Raw genomic sequence first — 23312 nt, forward strand, 5'->3', positions numbered from 1 at the left:
AAAATTGTTAAATAATCTTTAAAAATTATAAAATTTGGCAAAGAAAAGATTTTTAAAACAATTAAACGTTTGTTAATGTGTTAAGCAGAATTATTTGCTGATATAATATAAACTGTTCAGCAAAATAAAACTAAAATTTTGCAAAAAAGAAAAGTTAATTGAAAATAAATTAAATTCCCTTCTTCAACATTTTTATTTGTAATATAATGTTAAATTCACTTGTTTTATGACTATCTCTGCTTTTTTTTTAAATTTTTCCAATTTAAGGTATAATAAACATCAACAATATAAGTCTCCATGCAACTGTTTATTTTGAGTTTTGCAATCTCTTTTTTTTTTTAAACAAAGAAAATAAAAAAAAATTCCAGTTGTCCATTCACCAGTTCCAAATTGTCTGCAGTTTGCTTTTTAAACATTTTAATGCAATAAACATATTTTGTAATTTCCATAGACCATCTGTGTTTAGGAAATACGTTTTTTTTATTAAATTATTTTGTTGTAGTATAATGTTGTTTAGAGTGTAAAAGACGACCCACCAACAAAACAAATAAAAACTTATACTTTCTCTTTAATAGAAAAATATACTTGTATATTCATTGGAAGTACACAATAGTAAATGGCGTGTCGCTATACACCATTTACTCTCGTCTAGAGTCAAATATTTAATAAAAAAAGTGCATATTTGTTTATTACTGCTTAAAACTAACATTGTTTACTTCTTTACAGTTTGTTTTTTTTTTTTAATAAAAAGTAGAGAATTTAACTTATGTGTGTCAGTCAATATTTGAAATGTTTTTGCTGCTTCCTCTTAATTGAAAATATTGTTTGGTCATTGCTTAACTGTTAGAAATATAAAAATTTTATTGAATTCTTGAAATGTTTAATTGATAAACAAAATCAATTCGTTTGAATCACTTCACATTTTTATTTTTTATGATTTGTATATGGACATTTATTTAGTCTAATGGTTCATTTCTATTTTTAAATCGTATGATACTTGTTTATTTAATTAAAATTTGAATATATTCAATTTAATTTGTACGATTCATTTTACTTCCTTAAAAACAAGCTATTTGTTTTTGTTTTATTTTTTTACTTTTTCTTTCTATGCCAATGACCGCATTTATATTGATTTTAAAACTTTGCCACATAAGATTGCAACACTAAGTTATTTCAAACATTCATTATGTTACAGATTTTTTACATTAAAATGAGATTTGTTCGTAATGAGAGAATGGCAATTTTATAGTTGACATTTTTCCCACATCTATTTAATTCAGACAATTTGTTTGTATAATCTTATTCGGCCGATTTGACCAAGACAATTATAAAAAACTGCATTTAAATGTAATCGTATGTGTGCATTGAACTAATTTATACAAAATAAAAAATGTATTTAAATTTGCTTAAGTTCAAGAGAAAAACTAAAATGTTGTTTGCTACGGCAATAGTTACTTAGGCAGAACTTTGTATTTGTTACAAAATTTAGCACAATTTATTTTATGTACTTTGTAGCTGTTATGAAACGAACGGATAATAACAGATAATGAAATCCATATTCATTAAGTTACAAATATTGATCATATTGAGAATTTACATAGATGGTAATTTACAGATTATAGTAAAGATCTAGATCAGAATATCTATCTATCTATTATCTATCTATCTATCTATCTATCTATCTATCTATCTATCTATCTATCTATCTATCTATCTATCTATCTATCTATCTATCTATCTATCTATCTATCTATCTATCTATCTATCTATCTATCTATCTATCTATCTATCTATCTTTCTATCTATCTATTTATCTATTTATCTATCTATCTATCTATCTATCTATCTATCTATCTATCTAAATTAAATAATCTTTAATCGGTAATAACTATTCTCTACTGCTTAAATGTTCCTTAGAATTACTATAAATTTATATTATTTTTTTTTACTATTGGCAAATATCATTTTACACACTTTTCATGATTTGCAATACTTATTTATAATGTCCATAACTAATAATACATATTCAAATCACAATAAGTTTTTTTTTCAACAAGTATGAAATAAACCCAACGATCATCAACCTTCAAAATATCAACTAAAATGTGACATATTGCAAGGAAAAACGTAAACACAAAACAAATGTTGATAATAAAAACAATAAGACACTACAAAAAATAAGCACTTTTAAAAACTTGGCAATTTTTTCACAAAGAAAGAAATTAAAACTACAATAGTAAAATAAACATACAAAATTATTTCAAAGTATTCAAATGAAAAACAAAATAAAATAGTGGTAGATGAAATCGGCCAATAACGAATGAATAAACAAACAAATATAAAGATATACTCAGATAGTTAAGACTTTGAAGCACTCTACTATAAGTATAGTGGAATTAGGTCAAGTTTATGGACCTTATGGTCGGAACTGGATTATTGTATATAATCTAAACTAAAATATGAATAAGAAACAGGTATGTTAAGGACTTTGCTAATAGTACAAACATTTTATTTAATATTTATTTATTGTAAAATAAATTTACAAGAAATACAGATTTTTAAAATTAAGACTGGCTACTAAGGCCTTAATTAATCAAGAAAAAAATAGAACAAACATTTTAAACAATTGAACAAAGTGAAAATATTTAGTTGACCTATAGACTAATAGACAACTTAAGATCATGTGGTGATACAAAGTCTATCGTTCTCCCTATAAAAGCCGTAGGGTATACAAATACAAAATATGATTAGACACACACCGACATACTTTTGCTATTATAAAAACAAATGCTACTACGTTCAAAAATTAGCAACAAGTTAACAGAAACATTTTTTGGTTTCTTTATAACACAATGATGTACGAATTGTTGGCATAAACACGTCAAAATATAATAATATCTAATGCAATCAAACCACATATATAAATTTTAAACTAGTACGTGGAGAGGAGCAATTTAGACACACGCAAATGCTCTTAGAGTGAATCGAAATAGACGCAGTCAGCAGTGTGGTGTGTTAAATGTATTTTTGGCTGAATGTTGATTCATTAAACTGTTTTTTTTTTATTATTATTTTTTTCTGTTCATAGTCATTGTTTAGTACAACATTTTTTTCTGGGTCTGTTGTACTGAGTTTCTTTTGGTTTTTAATGAAAAAGTTATCGTATGATTTTTTTCAACCAATCAGCGCTCGATGCCGTTTGCAAAAATGACGTAACGCCAACACGACGACGTACAATGTTTGTACGTCGACAACAAACAGAGTCAGTAAATGCTAGTAGTACGTTTGTTTTAACCAAATGTCAGTAGAAAGCCGAAATGGTAGAGAGAAATAAAACAAAACTCAAATAAAAATACTCATATGAATCGGCTGTTTTTATTTTTTTATATCTTTTTAGTTTAGTTTAGCGTGTTGTATTCAGAAAATATTGAAATAATAAAAAAAATGCGATAAAAAAAACCGACGTATGTATGTTTTAATTTTGTTGTTATTTCTCCATTCGAACATTCAATGAAAGCGAAGAAGTATTTAACAAAACACAAACAGTCAGAGTACGAGCACGAGTATCTAACGAACACTGCATACAACGTGTATGACATTGGGTGAAGGCTTGGCGTTATTCACAATATCATCATACACTTCCTTAGCCCCTCAACCAACTTGTCGCTGTATAATCATTATTTTTGTTTATTCTTTGGCAGAACAGCTAGATATTGCCAACGTTGCAAAATACATATAAATATTCTCAAAATAAACAAACTGAAAGTCTGAGAGTAAGAAATTATAATCTCATTTAGAGTTGAATTCACTGTTGCCAACTTTTTTCCCAAAAATATAGCTAAAGTCGACTGAAAAATAGCTAGAAAATAGCTAAATTCAAGAAATTTTGAAAAATTTAGCGATAAATCGTCAAAATAATATTTATTATATGATTCTGAAAAGAAATAGCTAAAAAAGCTAGCTAAATTTTCCAGATTTTTTATATTATTCTAAAAAGTCAGCGATTTATCGCTAAAATCTATATACATACGTAGGAATGGGATAGTGATACAAACACATCTTATAACAAACACATAAGAGAATCTTTTTTTATGTTAAATATTTTCACTTTGGGTTAGGAAAAATGTCAAGTTGAGGTTAATTTCGATATGCGACCCTATACAGATTGCTTTAGAAATGTTGTAAAGATAAATTGAATTTCGAAATGCTGGCCTTTATGGATCGATTCTTTATTTTCGGCATAAGAGTATTATTTATTTTTCCATTACAATACAATTATAAATTATATTCTAACCTAATTTACCGAGCAGGGTGACGATAACCATATGACCGTTGTAGTGTAGCAGACCAGGATCTCTGCTGGGAATCGAACCCACAACCCCCAGACTGACAGGCTAGCACACTACCAACTAGCCTACCGGGGCACCCAAGATTATTATTATACACTCCTTTTGTGGGAAGTTTATCTACAATATCGATATGCGGCCCTATACGCCTTAGAAATGTTGTAAATTTTTAGGACTTTACGGATCGATCCTTTCGTCACTTATTTCTAATGTTCACTTATTTTTAGAATTATGGTAAATTTTATTATCATATCACTCATTTACTAAAAGACTAGAATAATTAAATAATCGTTTTTTAATTGAGTACAACAAAATATACCCCTTTTAAAGTTTTTCGTATAACTTTACCTGTACGCACAAAAATTTGCTCCTAATTATGTTCTTCAGAACATTCAAAATAAGTATAATACACACAGCTAAAACTCAAATAATTTACATTGAATGCATATTTTTATATACATACATATATGTAAATATCGTCATTCGTAGCAACTTTTAAGCGATATTATCAAAATATAAATGAATAAAAAATGCCTTAAAATCTAAAGAAAAATCGCTAGATTTCCCGCTAATAGCTAAATCATATTTTTCCCCGCAAAATGGGATTAAAAATCGCTAGATTTGACGAGAAAATAGCTAAATTGGCAACAGTGGTTGAATTAGAGAGAACGATTCACTATCGCCTAGAAGTGCGGATATACATAATTAAAAATTCTTATAATTGAAACACTCTCACAGTATTGAAAAGAAGAAACTCGTTCCAATAAGAAACAATAAGAAAAAAACAGCGGAAATTTTTTGTTGTTGCCGGCATAAAAGCGAAAAAGAGAAGGTTTGCAAAATTATTACCAATATCAGACAATATGTATGTAATTAACATAATCAGTTGGTTGACTAGTCATCATCCCATCCCAGCCAGACAAGTTGATAGACAAAAGTCATAAAAATATAAAACGAAAGAAAAAAAAAAACAAAACCTGTTTACAAAAAGCCGGTTGAAATATTTAGCACAAAAAGGGAAAAGAAACAGAACAGCAAAACTAAAAAAAAATCCCCAATAAAAACAATTCTTATAGGTTCCAACAGTATTCTGTAGTCCCAACAAATATTCAACGAACGATCCATACATTTAAACATTAATAATAAGTTGGTTTAGGTTTACGCTTGTGTGAATCATACATTTTTTATTTTCTGTTCAAATAAGTTATAAGCTGTCGTGTGCACCCTGTAGGTAAATGTGTGAATGGTTGTAGAAATAAGAAGAAGGGAAAAATAAAGTTGGCAACGCGTCGTTTGACATTTTTGAGAAAAAAAAATGAAAGTAAACAAAAACAAACACTAGGAAAATTATTTGAAACAGTAGATTGAATAGCTGAAAGGAATTGAAACAGTAGGAAACCATTATGGGATCCGAGGTTTCTCGGACCCTAATGTGCAAAATGTCGGCTTTTTTCTTTGAGATTCAACGAAGCAGCAAGTGGCAAGTGCGCACAATAAAAGTCGTCTAAGCATTTTTAAAGTCTTTATTTAAATCAAACAATATAATATAATATAAATTATATAAATTGAACACCAAAAAAAAAAAAAAAAAGGTTATACAAATATTTCAACGCCACCTCTGCCGACTTCCAACGTGGGATCTTTCATTTGGGAACATCGGCTCCGCACTGCCAATCCTGGGGTGCGCAGGTATACCAAAGGTTTCGACCATAAAGATTTTTGACCCTGAACGACAAGACGGACTGACAGTACCTTTTAAATAATTAATAAAAAAAAAGGGAAAATAGTAAATAAAAAAATTTATATATATATAAAATAACAAGCTTACCATTGGTTAGAATCGGACCAGACCGCTGGCCAAAAATTACCGCCAAGCGTGCGCGACGTTAGGGTTGAGCTCAGGCCTAGTTTTTTAGAAGAATTTGCGGCAGATTTGCACCCAGTAGCTCAGTATTTTTATACGTATATATATGTAAAAAAAAAAAAATAAATATATATAAATAATTATTTAAAAGATATTTAAAATTTTTGCAAACTGACCTGAATTACCCGGACCTGGACAGAATACGGACGACGGAAACCCCACTGCAACACCTGCCAACTCCATAGCCGTAGGACCTGTAGAAGAAAGAGGAGAAAATAAAGATAAAATACTTAAAAGCTAAAATATAAAGATACTTAAAAGCTAAAATCTAAAGATACTTAAAATCTAAAAATACTTAAAAGCTAAAATCTAAAGATACTTAAAATCTAAAAAAAAAAATATACTTTAAAGCTAAAATCTAAAAATACTTAAAAGCTAAAATCTAAAGATACTTAAAATCTAAAAAAAAAAATATACTTTAAAGCTAAAATCTAAAAATACTTAAAAGCTAAAAGATAAAAATACTTAAAAGCTGAAATCTAAAAATACTTAAAATTTAAAAATTTGATAAAACTAAAAGCTGAAAACAATTTGTCAAAAGCTAAATTCTTAAATCTATTTAAAACTTAAAACCTAAAATTTAAAACATACTGCTTTAAAACTAAGAGATTATATTGTGAAATCATACTACTAAAGCCTAAATCTACTTAAATCTAAAGCTTAGAATCTACAAAAACTTAAAATTGGAAAACTAAAGAAAATTTGTTAATCTAAAAGCTAAATGTGTTAAACCAATAATTTGTATATAAAAATTTTTTTGTAATAATAAATATCTCCCTTAAACTCATTTTTTTGGATATTGTCCATTAAAAATTTTTGTAAAATTTAAATTTTGCCGTAAGCTAAGAAAAATTCTAATAATTAATAAAAAAAATTATGTTTATAACGTTTTAAAGAAATTTTGAAAAGTTGTGTCATTAATATGATTTGGTAATTTGTTTGAAAAGCGGCGGTAAGTAGGGGAAGTGAATGTTCGCAGGGAAGATTTGGGGGACGTCAAGGAAGAGGACGTCATGGTGAGGTTGAATCCTCTAGTGGGAGGACAATAATGTGTATAGGTATGACCGCAGGGAGATGCAGGACTACTTTTGGCCCCTTTTTCAAATAATACCCCAAATGCTGGTATGAATTTTTGTGTTAGTGTGTGTTTATGGTCCAGATTGCCGGCAAGAACCACCCCATCCGGCGAGCTTTAGCCGCGCAATACGCGGGCATACCAGCGCCGCTAGCAATCTGGCCATTCTGTCCCTTTCTGTTTATTTTGTTTTCTGTTTGTCTTATTTTAAACAAACAGCTGACCACCACACCACTACATAAATGGCGCCCAACGTGGGGCCCGAAAGTAGGTCCGTAGACCAAGTAGTTTGACGTATTCTCTTAAGTCCGAGTAGGCCGGTTAGGTTTAAAGTCAAGAGTCCCTAACTGTAGCTACTTAGATGAATAAGATAATATTTGGAAATTTTTAATAACACTTTTTTATTTCAATAGCTACGAATCCTAAATTGCGCATGTTCTTATTGGTCACGCAGATGTAAGTCCCGGTCTCTAGGACAAAAGAGTCCTGATCGCGTTGCGACATCTTGTGTGGGCAATAAGGGCATGCAAAATTCTGGATTCCGTAGTTGCCATCTTTTCCTAACAGCTTGAGGCTTAGAGATAACAGGCACAGCTTAATCTCTAAATGCTCAAGTTGGAAGGAAAAGATGGCGACCATATCCACACTTAAATTAACAATAGCATACAACTAACTATACCTAAATTAAGAATACTTACGTTCTTAAGTCGCAGCCGGTCTAGGGAGGTAGTCCTTAGAAGTCTGGTACATTTAACCTTTTTAAGCTGCACCTTAGTAGACAGGACTGTGAAGAGCCAGTTAGCAGTTTCACCCATCTTTTTAATTTTCGTTTAGTATTCTGCATCTCCTGAAACCATAAATAAGAAAAAGAATTAGGTCATATCTATACACATAGCAGCAATGTAAATTGTGAAATAAAATCTACCTGCAAACTTTTACTTTCCCGAAAATGCCGCCCGCATTTAAGCTTTTTGAGTTTTATCAAAATTTTTTTTTTTTTTGCCTTTGATAGGAAGAAATCTTAGGTGTGAACATATATTTTTTTTTTTTCCAATTTACGCTGCTAAGATTCTGGAATACGAATTACTTTTACATATTTATATATATAACTTGAAATATAATATATATATACAATACCTTTTTTTTTATTTTTGATATTGAAGTGAAGATTTATATTAATTTTTATTTTTTAAATGGTTTTAACCCGTCGCGCGAGTCGTCTACAGCATCAAAATAACGCCATGGCGACAAGCAGTACCAACGTAACTTGTCATACCGATACTCCTACCACCTCATCTGTCGTGACTTTTACGAATCCCACCACAACCACAATCACAACAACAGCCAGTACAGCAGATCCGATTTTCAGCACTCAAGCATCTCATGATCTTTCGATCAGCTCCGAAGGCGCTAACCAGACGGTAGTGTCTCCAACATTCTTAAGCGAGACAGCACAAAATATAAGGAGAGAAGTTCGAGAGAGCATGGCAGGCCAAGGTGCCGAAAGTCCAATACAGGTCAGCGATATTCACAACATTGTAAGTGCCTCAGTGGGATTACATCAAATCCAATTTATGAAAGAGGTCGACAACAAGATCCAGAAAGCATTGGACGACATGAAGCAGCTTATATTGTCGCTGCCGATGACTAATCCGGCTCCAATGCAAACAATGTTGTCACCTTCAAACCATGTGGTACCGCCAACTCAACCACCGAGAACCTCTTTAGAGGCACAACCATCATTCTTTGGTCATCCAGCAACGCCAGGTTACCAGCAACCACCACCATTAATTCCGGCTCCAAATTATGTGCCCGTCGGTCCAGCAGCTCCTAGAGTAACAGAAGCTAGTATTCAACAACTGCCAGTACAAACACAATATCAGCCTCCGGTACAAACACCAAATCAGCAGCCACCAGTACAAACCCAATATCAGCAACAGCAGTCAGTTCTGCAGCAGAATAACCCGTTGCCGTATTCTCAGCCGGCAGCGCAGCGGTATGTTCAGCCGCCGATTTTGCAACAACCAAACCCTTTGCCTAACTCGCAACCAGCTTTCAACAGATACAGCCAGCAGCAGTTATGGCCACAACCAGCACCAGACCCACAAGCTAACTATCAGCAATATAGCGCTTCCCAGCCTGGGTATCCACAGGATACTTGGTCTGGGCCAGCCGCTCAACAACAATCGCTAAATTATAACTTGGCAATTTCGAGGCCAAGACACCCAGAGCCATTGGATAAGTTTAAATTAGCCAAATGGGGTGTTAAATTTGATGGCACTAGTAAAACCATGAATGTGCAAGAATTCATCTTTAGAGTTGGAGCGTTGAGGAGGGATTACGGATGCTCTGATGATGAAATCCTGAGGAGTTTCCATCTTCTTCTAGACGGCCCCGCTCTAGACTGGTACTGGGACTACAGGAAAATAGTGCATATTAACACCTGGGAGGAGTTGGAGAAAGCCCTCTTAGCACAATACAGACGCTTTGAGCAAGAACACGAGGTGCAAATGAAAATTCTCAATCGCCGACAGTTGCCGCAAGAAAGTTTTGATGATTACTACAATGCCGTTATTAAACTCCGAAACCAGCAACAGCACCCATATGCGGAGGAGCAGCTGGTAGAAATCATGCGGGGTAATCTGAAACCATCTTTGGCACAGATGATGTTTTCGATTCGTTTGAAAACCCTGTCAGAATTCTGTCGCGAGGTGAGGCGAGCGGAAAACTTGATTGCTAATCAGAGGCAGCTGTATCAACGTGCAAATGTCACGCATCGCGTGCATGAATTATGTGGTGAGGATGAGGAGCAGTCATTGATCGATTTGGAGGTAGATGGTATTCGGTCGACAAGTCAGTACGTTTGTTGGAACTGTAAAGTCGTTGGCCACGGTTTCGTCGACTGTCCACAGCCCATAACTCGGATGTTTTGTTTCCGGTGTGGGAAGGATAATGTAGTGGCCCCAAAATGTCCCAAATGTCAGGGAAACAGATCCCGGAACCCGTCTCGAACTGGGGAGGCGAGGTCGACCGAGGTGTAGGCCCAGTAGAGAGTAGGGAACAACAACATCAGCAGCTACAAATAACAATTTTAAAGAATCTGAATAGGTCGGAGTTTGAGTTAAAACCTGAGCCTCGGCTCCGAGAACTCAAACCCCTACATATTCGGATTCAACAATACAACGAAGCAAAAAATAGAATTTTCGGTAGAGTGTCGAACAAAATTAGAAAAGCAAGAGAGCGATATAAGGTGAGGAAACGGTTGAGACACGAGATTTCGTCCGCTTCACTCTATGAGGGTGAAGACTCGCGATTATATACCCGGTTACGGATAGGCGGTCAGGAAATAGTCGGTTTGCTTGATAGCGGTGCAACGGTCACCTGTCTCGGGAAAAATTGCCTGAAGTTCGTAAAGGACGCCGGTCTTGAGGTTTACGAATTTAGAAATATTATAAAAACAGCGGATGGTACTAATCATCCGATAGTCGGTCGCGTCAGGGCTGAAGTTAGGTTCCGTGATGCGGTAAATGTTATTACATTCTATTTAGTGCCTAGTTTGAATCGAGAACTATTCTTGGGGGTCGATTTCATGAAGGTTTTTAAAATGTTTGCCAGCCTTGAGAGTCTCACGACCAACGGGATTAGTCTCTGCGAAGAGGCAGATAGTAATCCAGATGTCGTGACTCACAAGCTGACGCCAGATCAGCAGCAGAAATTAGATTTAGTGATATCGATGTTCCCCTGTTATAGTAGAAAAGGTTTAGGTAAGACAGATTTGGAAAGGCATTCGATAGATACTCGTGATGCAATTCCAGTTAAGGATCGTCACTATCCTGTCTCCCCGGCCGTGCAAAAGTTGATGTATGCGGAGCTGGATAGGATGCTTGACCTCGGTGTCATTGAGCTTAGTGAGAGTCCATGGAGTCATCCGGTTACTCTAGTCCGAAGGGGCGAGAAAAACCGGCTATGCCTGGACGCACGCAAGCTCAATGCACTGACAGTCAAGGATGCCTATCCATTGCCGCACATTGAAGGTTTGCTCAGTCGTTTGGGAGACACGATATACATCTCTAGTGTCGACCTTAAAGACGCGTTCTGGCAGATACCACTAGAATCGTCTAGTAAAGAGAAAACCGCATTCACGGTGCCAGGACGACCACTTTATCATTTTACGGTTATGCCTTTCGGGTTGTGCAATGCAGCCCAAAGGTTATGCCGTTTGATGGATAAAGTGATCCCCGCGGCACTTCGTGATAGGGTTTTTGTCTACCTAGACGACCTTTTGATTGTATCTCCAGAATTCGAGACACATCTGGAATTGCTGAAACGTGTATCTATTTGTTTAGCAAACGCAGGTCTGACCATCAATGTGGCTAAATCTAAATTCTGCTTCAAAGAGCTAAGGTATCTGGGTTACATAGTAGGAGGCGGCAAACTTAAACCTGACCCAGCTAAAGTGGAGACCATAACTCGTTTTGCTTATCCTAAGTCAGCAAGACAGGTGCGGAGCTTCATGGGAGCAACAGGCTGGTATCGAAAATTCATACCAGACTATGCTACCATTGCTGCCCCAATCTTTGAAACGCTGAAGAAGGGTAAGCAATTCAAGTTTACTGAGGAAGCTAAAGCTGCTTTTGATCGTCTCAAGGAAGCTCTGATTTCGAGTCCACTACTTAATCACCCGGATTTCAGCAAACATTTCTACGTTCAGTGCGATGCGTCTGATGTAGGCATTGGGGCAGTGCTTTTCCAGAAGGATGATTCCGACGGAGAGCACCCAATTGCATATTTTTCACACAAACTAACATCGGCGCAGAAAAACTATTCGGTAACTGAACGTGAATGTTTAGCTGTAGTTCTGGCGATTAAGAAGTTTAGGCCCTATATAGAACTAATGCCATTTACCGTCATTACGGATCATAGTAGCCTAAAGTGGCTGATGAGCCATAAAGATCTGACTGGTCGTTTAGCGAGGTGGAGTCTACATCTACAGTCGTATGATTTTACGATTGAGCATAGGCAGGGGAAGCAAAATGTTGTACCCGATACCCTATCACGCTATGATATGGACGAAATCTCGTTAAACGTTCCTAAGCTGATCGATCTAACTTCAGTTTCTTTCCGGTCAGAAGATTATCGTAACCTCATAGACACAGTCGAGAAAAATGCCGAACAATTGCCCGATTTGAAAGTAATCGACGGTTTCGTTTACAAGCGTACTAAACCTTACGACGGTTTGGAAACGAATGAAGATTTCGCGTGGAAATTATGGGTACCGTTAGATCTGACAGAGGACATCATAAAAGCGTGTCATGATTCCCCACAAGCGTCTCATGGAGGTGTCGGTAAAACTCTCTATAGAGTAAAGGAATATTTTTACTGGCCAAATCAAAATGTCCAAATTAGAAACTATGTCAGAAGGTGCCAAACTTGCAAAGAAGCTAAGCCAGCAAATACTACGCTCAGACCACCGATGGGAGCCGAAGTCCAAACGGAACGCCCCTTCCAAAGAATCTTTATAGATTTTCTCGGTCCGTACCCGCGGTCTAAAAATAACAACGTTTGTATTTTTATTGTATTAGATCACCTAACCAAATTTGTGTTCCTGAAAGCTTTGCCGAAAGCCGACACTAAAAACGTAGTGAAATTTTTAATTTCAGAAATTTTCCATAAATTTGGAACACCCGAGACAATTGTCTCCGACAACGGAAAGCAATTTATAAGCAAGGAATTTGCCGACGTGACAAACAATTTCGGTATTAAACACGTCCGAACCGCGATCCACTCGCCGCAAGCCAATGCGTCCGAGCGTGTTAATCAGTCCATTCTGGCAGCTGTAAGGTCGTATCTGCAGGAAGACCACACAGAATGGGACAAGCATTTGTCCGAAATTGAATTTTCCTTAAGGTCTTCCGTGCAGTCGTCCATCGGAGTTACGCCTTACTTCGCCTTGTTCGGAATGAATATGATTGGCCATGGTAGCGTTTACCAGTTGGCACGAAAACTGAAAATCTTAAATGATCCAGAAATTAACGTCATTCCGAATGCTGCTAGATTGGATCTGATCCGTCAGAAAATTCGCGAGAATTTACACAAAGCTTACGCTCGCAACGAAAAATCGTATAACACGCGGTGTCGTCCAATTAAGTTCATTCCCGGTCAGGAAGTCTACCGACGTAACTTCCAGCAGAGTGATTTCAAAAACAATTTTAATGCCAAATTCGCTCGAAAATTTCTAAAATGCCGAATTGTACGACCAGTCGGAAACAGTCTGTACGAGGTCGAGGATATGCAGGGAAGATCGTTGGGGGTTTTTCACGCCAAAGATTTAAAGCAATAGCTTTAGAATCTTTGGTGGTTCTAGTCCCAACATGTTCTCCTGCTTATCTTTCGCCTGTCGTGTCTAGTGGTCAGCCTTATCTAATTTGTACTCGATAGGTAACTATAATTGGATAAAGTCTTTTGAGTTTTGTTATTAATTGAAAATCTATCTCTCGCAGTGAATTTCTGTTTGGTATAGTTGTTGTTGTATCCTGAGCAGTATTGAGATCTGTACATATCGTTCATTTATATCGTAGTCCAGTGAGATCCATAGCTTCTTTGGAATGAATAATTATTTGTTTGGTTCGACTTAAAGCCAACGTTTCTTAGCTGGTTACATGTGTAACCGGTCATTACCCTATTAGAAGGTGCAACCCCATCAAAGCCTTCCGGTACCGTGCCATTAAAAGCGTAAGGGTTATTAGTCACCTAGGGCAATGACACAATTCTGAGTCCGATCTTACAGCGAGCCGATACCAAAGGAAACAATTGGGACAATACATATTGGCAGACCAACAGGTATTTGTTCATTCCGTAAGCAGATTGTCACTGGCTGGGATATAAATGATCAATAGTACAGAATCATCGGTTTTGTCCAGGATATAATCAGTAACTATACTAAACACAATTCATGTGAAGTCAGTAGTAATAACAAGTAGTTTAGGACCTTGCTTCATAGTTTTTCTAAACTTTATCTTGTTATTACTACCGAATTCTGCTTTAATTATAAAAAGATATGGTTCCTATCCAGTCCGACTTAAGACTATTCAACTTATACTACTTTATTAAATTTTTGGTTTTACACTCACTCTGATATTTCTACGCCTTTCTGCAAATATCTGCTTCTGTTGTATTTGTTGCTTTAATTGTTGTTTAGTAGTTGTTTCTGTTGTTGTTGTAACCTGAAATAAAGTTCGGAAGACTTTAGTAGGGATTCCCATAGTTTAAATATAAATTTAATATATTTTAGTATATACTTGCCAATTCCCCTGAATTAAATTGGCTTCATAGGGTTCGTCCTTCACGAGGGCACTTGAATTCCCCAAGGAACCTGTAGAAAACAAGATATTAGTTATTTTCAATTATTTGTTGAGAATGAAAATTCCTAAAGAAATAATATAATGAATTTGCTAGAGGAAATCTTTAATTTTAGGATATTTTCTAATCTCAACAACACTTATTCTAAGAAATTAATTTTGTTTTTATATTTTCATGTGGAAATGTCAAGGGGTATTTCTCGCCAAGGATCAAAGGATTTATCCTGAAATCTTTGGTGAATCTAGTCCTTGCATTTCCCACCTTTAACAAAAGACTTACCTGAGTCTTATTTGAAGTCCAGGTCGTCTAGTCTTCTTACTCCAATGAATGGATAATCTGAAAAGAAAGTGAAAAATGTTAGAAAGAAGTTCTAATAAAATTATATAAAAATTCCAAAACAAAAAAAAAAATCACAAAAAAAAAATATATAAAAACAAAAATTAAAAAAAAAAAATACAAAAATACAAAACACAAAAACCACAAAAAAAAAATATATAAAACACAAAAAAAAATCACAAAAAAAAAATTTGAATTTTGAATTAGTAGAATTTTTTTTATTATTTATTTTGAATTTAAGTTCGTTTCGTTCACAGCACACTTTTAGTGAACACCTTTCTTTTTTTTGCCATAGTTTTCATTTTAATTGTTTTGTTTACCGATTTCATTATTTTGTTTTCACGACCTTTTTAATTTACCACTCCGTTTAATTTTATTTTTTTTGTTAATTTTCACTAATTTTTCTAATTTTTAATTTTCTAAATTTTTTTATTTTTAATTTTCACTGTCACACCACTTTTGCACACCACTGTAATTTTTATTCTCAGTTTTTCGGTTTTAACACTTCACCACAGATTAGGATTTAATTTATTTTAGATTTTCTTTTTATCACTGCCATTTTTCTCCGCCACTGTATTTTCCACAAAAAAAAAATATTCGAAAAAATTTATTTAATTTCGCGTCGATTTTCAATTTAGTTTATATAAAATTTTTTTTTATACCACTTTTGATTGTCACTGTATTAAAATTTTTTTTTATTTTTGGTTCATCACCCATTATTTTCACAACCACTTTAATTTTAATTTTTTATGATTTTATTTTCATTTCACTTTTGTTATCTACTGTAATTAATTTTTTTTTTTACCGGTTTAATTTTCTTTATCACTTTAGTTTCCGTATCACTTTTAATTTTTTTGTTCACTTTAATATTTTTGCTCACTTTTAATTTTAAAATCCGTGCATTTTTGCCCGACACTGTAACTTTAATTTTTTTATTTTTTTTTAGTTTTCAATTTCGTTTTCACTTTAATTTGCTTTTTTTTTTTTTTTGTTCTCTTTTCAATTTATTTTTTTTATTACACTTTTGTCACTCACTGTAAATTTCATTTTTATTTTTTTTTTGTATCGACACAATTTTTTTATTGTAAATTTTCATTTAATTTTTTTCAATTTTTTTAGTTGTAATTTTTTTTGCGTACACTTTTGTTACACACTGTAGATTCCGTTTTAATTTTATTTGTTTGCCGACACAAATCCGATTTTTTATTTAAAATTTTCATTTAATTTTTTTATTTTAATTTTCTTTGATTCACTTTTGTCCCGCACTGTAATTTCTGGAGAATAATTTTTTAATTGTTATTGCATACCGGCAATAAATTTTTCACTTTTTATTTTGAAAGAAATTTTAATTTTTCGTTTTCATTTTTTTTTGTCCGTCCGCGCACTTTTTACCATCACTGTATTAAAATTTTTTTTTGTCCACAAATTCCTAACTGCACTTTTATTTTTATTTTACCACCACACTTTTATTTAATTAAATTCACTTTAAATTCATATTACTTACCTTTTTGTTTTTGTCCAAATCCAGAAATTACGTCTGCACACACACGATAAATAACTGTAGTCACATTCCTGAAAAGAGTAAACAAAAAAAAAAATGCATTAATAAATTTGTTGACCTTGAATATTTTTAATAATTTTTTTTTACTTACCAAAATTCCACCAGAATCCGCAGCATCCTTCGACTATTCCTGAAAAGAAAATATAAGAAAAATTTTATTAGTATTTTGCTACATTTTCATGTTAAAATTTCCAATTAGAAATAAATATTTTCGAAAAATAAAAACTCATTAACAAATACTTACCATTCTTGTTCACCGCCATTGAAAAATGATCGTACGCATTTACACATGCGTATTTTTCCTATGTTGCCTCCTCCCGTTCCATTCATTCAAGCAGCTGTTCAGAGTTCGTCGCCGACCGTCCAATTTTTAACGGCGGCACAGAGTTGTACTTTCGTTCTCGAACGAATAAGGGTTGCCAGACTGCATTTTTTATATGGGGATAAAAAAATGCCCAAAATTTTAAATTTTTATTTTATTAGGGTAATTCATAAAAATCAGGGCGCGTATTTTTCCCTCCCATTTTGTCTCCATAAATGGATGACAGAAATGGTGGGGTTTGTCGTGTGCACCCTGTAGGTAAATGTGTGAATGGTTGTAGAAATAAGAAGAAGGGAAAAATAAAGTTGGCAACGCGTCGTTTGACATTTTTGAGAAAAAAAAATGAAAGTAAACAAAAACAAACACTAGGAAAATTATTTGAAACAGTAGATTGAATAGCTGAAAGGAATTGAAACAGTAGGAAACCATTATGGGATCCGAGGTTTCTCGGACCCTAATGTGCAAAATGTCGGCTTTTTTCTTTGAGATTCAACGAAGCAGCAAGTGGCAAGTGCGCACAATAAAAGTCGTCTAAGCATTTTTAAAGTCTTTATTTAAATCAAACAATATAATATAATATAAATTATATAAATTGAACACCAAAAAAAAAAAAAAAAAGGTTATACAAATATTTCAACGCCACCTCTGCCGACTTCCAACGTGGGATCTTTCATTTGGGAACATCGGCTCCGCACTGCCAATCCTGGGGTGCGCAGGTATACCAAAGGTTTCGACCATAAAGATTTTTGACCCTGAACGACAAGACGGACTGACAGTACCTTTTAAATAATTAATAAAAAAAAAGGGAAAATAGTAAATAAAAAAATTTATATATATAAAATAACAAGCTTACCATTGGTTAGAATCGGACCAGACCGCTGGCCAAAAATTACCGCCAAGCGTGCGCGACGTTAGGGTTGAGCTCAGGCCTAGTTTTTTAGAAGAATTTGCGGCAGATTTGCACCCAGTAGCTCAGTATTTTTATACGTATATATATGTAAAAAAAAAAAAATAAATATATATAAATAATTATTTAAAAGATATTTAAAATTTTTGCAAACTGACCTGAATTACCCGGACCTGGACAGAATACGGACGACGGAAACCCCACTGCAACACCTGCCAACTCCATAGCCGTAGGACCTGTAGAAGAAAGAGGAGAAAATAAAGATAAAATACTTAAAAGCTAAAATATAAAGATACTTAAAAGCTAAAATCTAAAGATACTTAAAATCTAAAAATACTTAAAAGCTAAAATCTAAAGATACTTAAAATCTAAAAAAAAAAATATACTTTAAAGCTAAAATCTAAAAATACTTAAAAGCTAAAATCTAAAGATACTTAAAATCTAAAAAAAAAAATATACTTTAAAGCTAAAATCTAAAAATACTTAAAAGCTAAAAGATAAAAATACTTAAAAGCTGAAATCTAAAAATACTTAAAATTTAAAAATTTGATAAAACTAAAAGCTGAAAACAATTTGTCAAAAGCTAAATTCTTAAATCTATTTAAAACTTAAAACCTAAAATTTAAAACATACTGCTTTAAAACTAAGAGATTATATTGTGAAATCATACTACTAAAGCCTAAATCTACTTAAATCTAAAGCTTAGAATCTACAAAAACTTAAAATTGGAAAACTAAAGAAAATTTGTTAATCTAAAAGCTAAATGTGTTAAACCAATAATTTGTATATAAAAATTTTTTTGTAATAATAAATATCTCCCTTAAACTCATTTTTTTGGATATTGTCCATTAAAAATTTTTGTAAAATTTAAATTTTGCCGTAAGCTAAGAAAAATTCTAATAATTAATAAAAAAAATTATGTTTATAACGTTTTAAAGAAATTTTGAAAAGTTGTGTCATTAATATGATTTGGTAATTTGTTTGAAAAGCGGCGGTAAGTAGGGGAAGTGAATGTTCGCAGGGAAGATTTGGGGGACGTCAAGGAAGAGGACGTCATGGTGAGGTTGAATCCTCTAGTGGGAGGACAATAATGTGTATAGGTATGACCGCAGGGAGATGCAGGACTACTTTTGGCCCCTTTTTTCAAATAATACCCCAAATGCTGGTATGAATTTTTGTGTTAGTGTGTGTTTATGGTCCAGATTGCCGGCAAGAACCACCCCATCCGGCGAGCTTTAGCCGCGCAATACGCGGGCATACCAGCGCCGCTAGCAATCTGGCCATTCTGTCCCTTTCTGTTTATTTTGTTTTCTGTTTGTCTTATTTTAAACAAACAGCTGACCACCACACCACTACAAAGCATTTTCGATTATTTACATTATTTAAACCTTAAGTCAGTAATATATTAAATTTATTAGTAGTTATTTAAAATACTAATGAATTTTATTAAATGCGACCTTGCTTGCGTAATTACATTTGTTTATATTGTGGATCTTTAATATGCTTGACTGCATTTAAGGCATTCGGTCATATTTCAAAATAATTATATTCTATGTCAAAATTTGTATAAGAATTTCAATAGAATTAATATTTTCCAAAGGTTAATAATAAAACGGAAAGCTATTAATTCTTTGTTTTTTATATTAACTATTAATTGCTTTTTGTATAAGTGATAGATCCTTTTGTAAAAGCAGTAGTTCATATTGAATACAGAATAACTAAAATTCTAATATATCTTTATTTACCCCTTTCTATACCCTTATGCAGAATGTACTTTTGTGTAAGTTATTTCAATACCTATTTTAGAAATATAAAGTATTATAAAGTATCTATTCGTCTATTGTCGATCTTAACTTAATGTTTTACAAAACCAATATTTTTAAATGGAATATACTAGAATACTAGGAAATAAATTTATATACTTTTTATAAGTTTGCTAATAACAGAATAACTTAGAATGTTGCCTGTTTATTTAAAGTTAAAATAAAAAAATATTCCATAAATCTGTTTATTTCTCATGAAACCTGTTAAAAATTGCAACTTTGCTGACGTAAATATAAAATTGGACTCTTGAAAGTGTTTTGGGTTTTAATTCAAAATATATAATTTATATTTAATAAAAAATATATTAAAACAAAATAAAAAAGCACGAATAACTTTTATGCATCATTAGGTCAACAACTTATTTTATATTTTTTGGGGATTTCGTCAGACTAAATGTATGTTGAATTTAAATTTATAATTAAAATTCCAAAAAAATGCTCAAAAAATGAATGAAGACATACCAAAACAAGTTTTTTATGAAAAAAAGGTTTTTAAAATGAAAACAGGTGAAATGTAATAGTATAGAAACATACAATATCATCATAAACATCTACTATGTGTTTAACAATGGCAAATAATTAACAAATTTGACCAACTTGTTGAATAAAAACATAAGTTTAAATTTGAAAATATAATTTTGTTTGTTTAACAAATTATTAGAGGTGCGTTGCACCTTTTTAAATAATTTATCAAATGTTTTAGTTGTTAATTATTTCAATTTAAATTTATTCGTAGAATTCTTCGAGAATAATTGCTCAGCTACATAATTGGTAAATTTCCAAATATTATTATTGTTCTTGTGTTTAGCCTTCATTTGAGGTTTCACATTTGCCACCTTTTAATAAATTGTTCTTGTTGTTGTTTTGCAAAATTTACATATTTGCCTTTATTCATGGCAAATTTACTTTGTTGTTTATTGTTTTAATTAATAAAATTTTTTAAAGTTTTCCGCCACTCAATTTCAAAATAAAAGAACCTTACATTTTTAAAATTTGTATTACAAATTGAGGCATTTAACACGTAGTAAACAAAAAAAAATTAAATAATTTAATTATTTATTAAATAATATTGTTGTTATTGGCACAACATTTTGTTTATATGGCTATATAATTATATTTCAAAATTATATGGTATTTTTCCATGTTAGAAAACTGGTTTAATTAACATCGATCAAATAAATATGTTTAAAAATAAAATTTCCCTTTTTTTCTTGCAGGTGTATTGGAAGATATACAAAGCGATTTCGGCATCGGTGATGACGATGCAGGTCTTTTACAGACAGTATTTGTTTTATCCTACATGGTGTGTGCACCTATATTTGGCTATTTAGGTGACCGGTACTCAAGGCGATGGATAATGGCTATCGGTGTGCTGCTGTGGTCTACCACCACTTTGCTGGGATCGTTTATGAACAATTTCGGCTGGTTTATAACATTCCGAGCTTTAGTGGGAATTGGTGAAGCTTCTTATAGTACCATAGCACCTACAATAATTTCGGATTTATTTGTGCATGATTTACGTTCAAAAATGTTGGCAGTATTTTATTTCGCCATACCAGTCGGTTCAGGTTTTGGGTAAGTAAACAAACAAATTGAGATAATATTAAATATTTTAAAGGTTAAGCAACAATTAACACGATCTACTATAAAGTGCTGTTATCTCTAGCAGACATTATTTTATTATCAGTTGAAATTTTTAGTTGGTATTTAAAATATTTTAGTTTATTGTTTTATTAAATAAAATCTTTTCACATGTTACTGTTTAAAACGTGAGAATATTTATTTATAAATCGCGTGTTGTATTATTTATTAGTTTATATAAAAAATATAAAATTTTTTTAATTGTCTTCAAATTAAATTTTGAAAACAACAAGTGCAACTCACAGTGACAATGTCAAAATAATCATTTCAATCTAATTGGAATTTTTTTCATTATTGACCATCAATTGACCCATGAATATATAAAATTTATTCATTCAATCAAATTTAAATCTAAACCAATTAGACAATACTACTCTTAAATTTAATAACTTTACAAAATACTGTCAATTTTCATATAATTTGATTATGAGTGAGTGTGTAATTATGATTCGAGTCTAAATTGATGTTATTTTAGTTGTTTTTTTTTTCGTTATTAATTAAAGTATCTTTTGTTACGTGTGTTTTTGCTTTAATATTGAATTCTGAACTTTTTAACCTCCATAAATTTTATACGTTGTACATACCAGTAACAATCTTTATAAAAAGTGTTATTATTTATTATAATAAAATTTTAACACACTAATAGTATAGTTTGAACCTTAACCTGAAATTACTATAACCCATCATTATGATGGAGAAAATTGTATAAACAAATAATATTTAATGTTTACCTTTATATTTCAGTTATATTGTGGGTTCGGAAACAGCTCATTTGGCCGGTAATTGGCGTTGGGCTTTACGTGTTACACCTATTTTGGGAATTGCTGCTGTGATATTCATTTGGTTGATCAAAGATCCCGAACGTGGTGAAAGTGAAGGATCTCACAACTTGTCCACTACCACCTACGGAGAGGATGTAAAATATTTAATGAAAAATAAGTCGTTCATGTTATCAACGGCAGGTTTTACATGTGTAGCTTTTGTGGCTGGTGCTTTGGCCTGGTGGGCACCCAAATTCATTTTCCTCGGTCTTAAAATGCAACCTGGCAATGAAAATCTAATACAAAATGAGTAAGTTATCTAGGAAATTTAAAAATTAATCACATCTCACGCACAAAATGTGAGAAGAAATATTTAAAATATTGAAAAACAACATTATTTTTTATAAAACAAAAACATTAGCGTATCGTACAAGTTTGGCATGATTACCATGTTAGCTGGCCTAATTGGTGTACCCTTGGGCTCAGTGTTAGCACAACGTTTACGAACACAAATTGAGAATTGTGATCCCTACATATGTGCGGCTGGACTCTTGATATCAGCTCCCATGGCGTACATGGCCATAGTGTTGCCACAGACTAGTTCAACACTATGTTTCCTGTTTATATTTGGTTCTCAAGTAGCATTGAATTTATGTTGGTCCATTGTAGCGGATATTTTGTTGGTAAGATTTAGCTTTTCATTTTTGTTACATATTAAGGAAAGAGCTGCTGCGCTGCTATTACGTCACAAACACACTTTACCATCACTTTTTTTCTCAACATGAAATGATCTACCAGAAAAGAAACTCTGCTTGTACGAACGCTAATTTGAAACTTTATTATACATTAATACGTTTTAAATTCAAAATTCAGCTACTAAAATATCTAAAATATTTTATTTTCTATTTTCTTTTCCTCAATGAATAATTGAACAAAACAAACAAAAATTTTATTATGCACTTTGTTAAATTAAATATTGGAACAATAGTGTATCCTTCAAATTTGGTGCCATAACAATGGTAGCTGGTATAATTGGCGTACCTTTAGGCTCAATATTGTCACAAAAAATGGCTAAACGTTTTCCCACCGCCGATCCTTTAATCTGTGCCTTTGGATTAATATTCAGTGTGCCCCTATTGACGGGTGCCATGATTATAGTCACACAAAATAGTGTTTCCACATATGTTTTAATATTTTTGGGACAATTGTCATTAAATATGAATTGGGCCATTGTTGCTGATATTTTGCTGGTAAGAT

At 32.6% G+C, this 23312-nt stretch overlaps 1 protein-coding gene and 4 long non-coding RNA genes across 8 annotated transcripts in view; 3 read left to right on the forward strand and 2 right to left on the reverse strand.

The window, feature by feature from the left end:
- LOC119611863 (protein spinster) overlaps nt 1-23312 on the forward strand; it is a 45485-nt gene that overhangs the window by 6264 nt on the left and 15909 nt on the right. For 2 of the 4 annotated variants that reach the window (XM_037967800.1, XM_037967606.1), the window contains exons 2-4: nt 20871-21228; nt 22039-22365; nt 23044-23305. In XM_037967800.1, the coding sequence (XP_037823728.1) occupies nt 20871-21228; nt 22039-22365; nt 23044-23305 (947 nt within the window). Of the gene's footprint in view, nt 1-20870; nt 21229-22038; nt 22366-22476; nt 22739-23043; nt 23306-23312 lie in introns of all 4 variants that reach the window. The other 2 variants (XM_037967665.1, XM_037967732.1) reach the window with 1 other exon arrangement.
- LOC119612677 lies at nt 1936-3361 on the forward strand. The gene is made up of 2 exons (XR_005232165.1): nt 1936-3010; nt 3089-3361. It is a non-coding gene; the product is annotated as an uncharacterized LOC119612677 (long non-coding RNA).
- LOC119612623 lies at nt 5185-17935 on the forward strand. Its single transcript, XR_005232162.1, has 2 exons — nt 5185-5577; nt 17182-17935. It is a non-coding gene; the product is annotated as an uncharacterized LOC119612623 (long non-coding RNA).
- LOC119612511 lies at nt 5996-6593 on the reverse strand. Its single transcript, XR_005232151.1, has 2 exons — nt 6175-6593; nt 5996-6098 (listed from the first exon to the last, which is right to left on the reverse strand). It is a non-coding gene; the product is annotated as an uncharacterized LOC119612511 (long non-coding RNA).
- Nucleotides 17600-18195, reverse strand: LOC119612576. Its single transcript, XR_005232158.1, has 2 exons — nt 17777-18195; nt 17600-17702 (listed from the first exon to the last, which is right to left on the reverse strand). It is a non-coding gene; the product is annotated as an uncharacterized LOC119612576 (long non-coding RNA).

The sequence above is a fragment of the Lucilia sericata genome, unplaced genomic scaffold (assembly GCF_015586225.1).
Source record: "Lucilia sericata isolate MDLA Ls3-8-SP2 unplaced genomic scaffold, ASM1558622v1 Contig000002F_arrow, whole genome shotgun sequence".
NCBI lineage: Eukaryota > Metazoa > Arthropoda > Insecta > Diptera > Calliphoridae > Lucilia > Lucilia sericata.